At 46.9% G+C, this 1,225-nt stretch overlaps 1 protein-coding gene across 1 annotated transcript; it reads left to right on the top strand.

Annotated features, from left to right (window-relative positions):
* The first annotated feature begins 266 nt into the window (after positions 1-266).
* On the top strand, positions 267-1,216 carry LOC109509868 (protein LSM14 homolog B-like). The gene is made up of 5 exons (XM_019859764.1): positions 267-426; positions 497-676; positions 787-864; positions 983-1,017; positions 1,128-1,216. The coding sequence occupies exons 1-5, from the start codon at positions 357-359 to the stop codon at positions 1,212-1,214; spliced, it is 450 nt and encodes a 149-aa protein (XP_019715323.1). The 5' UTR covers positions 267-356; the 3' UTR covers positions 1,215-1,216.
* The last annotated feature ends 9 nt before the right edge of the window (positions 1,217-1,225 follow it).

Genomic DNA, 1,225 nt, shown 5'->3' with positions numbered 1-1,225 from the left:
AACGGCAACAGGCGCACGCTTGACTGGGTGGAGGGGCATGAATCGGGGATAGCTTCGACTAGACTCAAGAGATTCATACCGCAACGGCGGGACCATGGAAAAGAACGTGGTCCCATGCAAAGTGAGGCTTGGTCGCCAGATGACGCTGTCCAATACTCTGTCATGACTTCTTTAAATGACCGTTTCTTTTTTTAATTAAATAACTCGCTATAGTCATGGTCATGCCAGGGCCTGCTTATAGTGGATATCGACTAAATGTTCAGCTTTCCATATGTCTCCTCTTTTGCCGTTGGAAGTCATCTCTCGGGAGCTCCCCTGGTGGATATCGGCCACGCTGGAGCCCTTACCAAGACGTGATGCCCACCTACAATCAGCTGGCTCCCGGCTCTCTCCTCAACCAGCAGTACGGCGCAGTGCAGGGTCTAGGTACGGTAGTCATCCACTTGCGCGTCTTTCTGCCGTCTGTCTGTGTCACAGTTTTATCGTGCGGTTCCAGGGTTCCACGGTATCCCCGCCAGAAGAGCTCCGATGGTCGAGCAAGCCGTTCAGACGGTTCCTTTGGCCAGCAGTGCTCAGAAAAAGGGGAAATCCTCAACTCAGCCGCAGCAGCTCAGACAGACTGTTCGTCCAGCCCAGCACGCCGTCTCCCAGGTTCAGAAAGAGAATGTCCCCAACAGTAAGATTATTTCAGATTCTTTTTTGGGGGTTTTTTTGTAACTGGATAGCTCACTCATCTGAATCTCAATCTCTTGTTACGTTGAGGTAAATCGAATGCTTTTCTTCCAGATCAAACCGCATCCCAGCCAAGTGAAAGCAAAACGCAAGGTCGAAGCACTGAGAATAAAAAACAAAGGCGAAAACAAGGTAACCTAACATCGAACTATTTCGGCTATTTGCAAGATTTAGCCAAATCATAGTTCCAAACAACAGCAAATGTTTTTGTTTTGGGGTTTGTTTGTTTTTTGTCTGTGTTCCTGTGCAGGAAGCCGCAGGTCCAGGAAGAGAATGTCCCCAACAGTAAGATTATTTCAGATTATTTTTGGGGGTTTTTTTTGTAATTAGATCACTCACTCCTCTGAATCTCCATTTCTTGTTACGCTGAGTTAAATCGAATGCTTTTCTTCTAGATCAAACCGCATCCCAGCCAAGTGAAAGCAAAACACAAGGCCGAAGCACTGAGAATAAAAAACAAAGGCGAAAACAAGGTAACCTAACATCGAACTAT

The sequence above is a fragment of the Hippocampus comes genome, unplaced genomic scaffold (assembly GCF_001891065.2).
Source record: "Hippocampus comes isolate QL1 unplaced genomic scaffold, H_comes_QL1_v1.1 scaffold568, whole genome shotgun sequence".
In the NCBI taxonomy this organism is placed as follows: Eukaryota; Metazoa; Chordata; class Actinopteri; order Syngnathiformes; family Syngnathidae; genus Hippocampus; species Hippocampus comes.
The sequence above is the reverse complement of the archived record's forward strand: the minus strand, read 5'-3'. Positions and strand labels throughout refer to the sequence as shown.

Coding starts and splice junctions, on each gene's coding strand:
- LOC109509868 (XM_019859764.1), top strand. CDS start 357: ATGCCCACCTACAATCAGCTGGCTCCCGGCTCTCTCCTCAACCAGCAG. Junction 427..496: donor CGGCGCAGTGCAGGGTCTAG/GTACGGTAGTCA, acceptor GTGCGGTTCCAG/GGTTCCACGGTATCCCCGCC. Junction 865..982: donor AAAACAAAGGCGAAAACAAG/GTAACCTAACAT, acceptor GTTCCTGTGCAG/GAAGCCGCAGGTCCAGGAAG.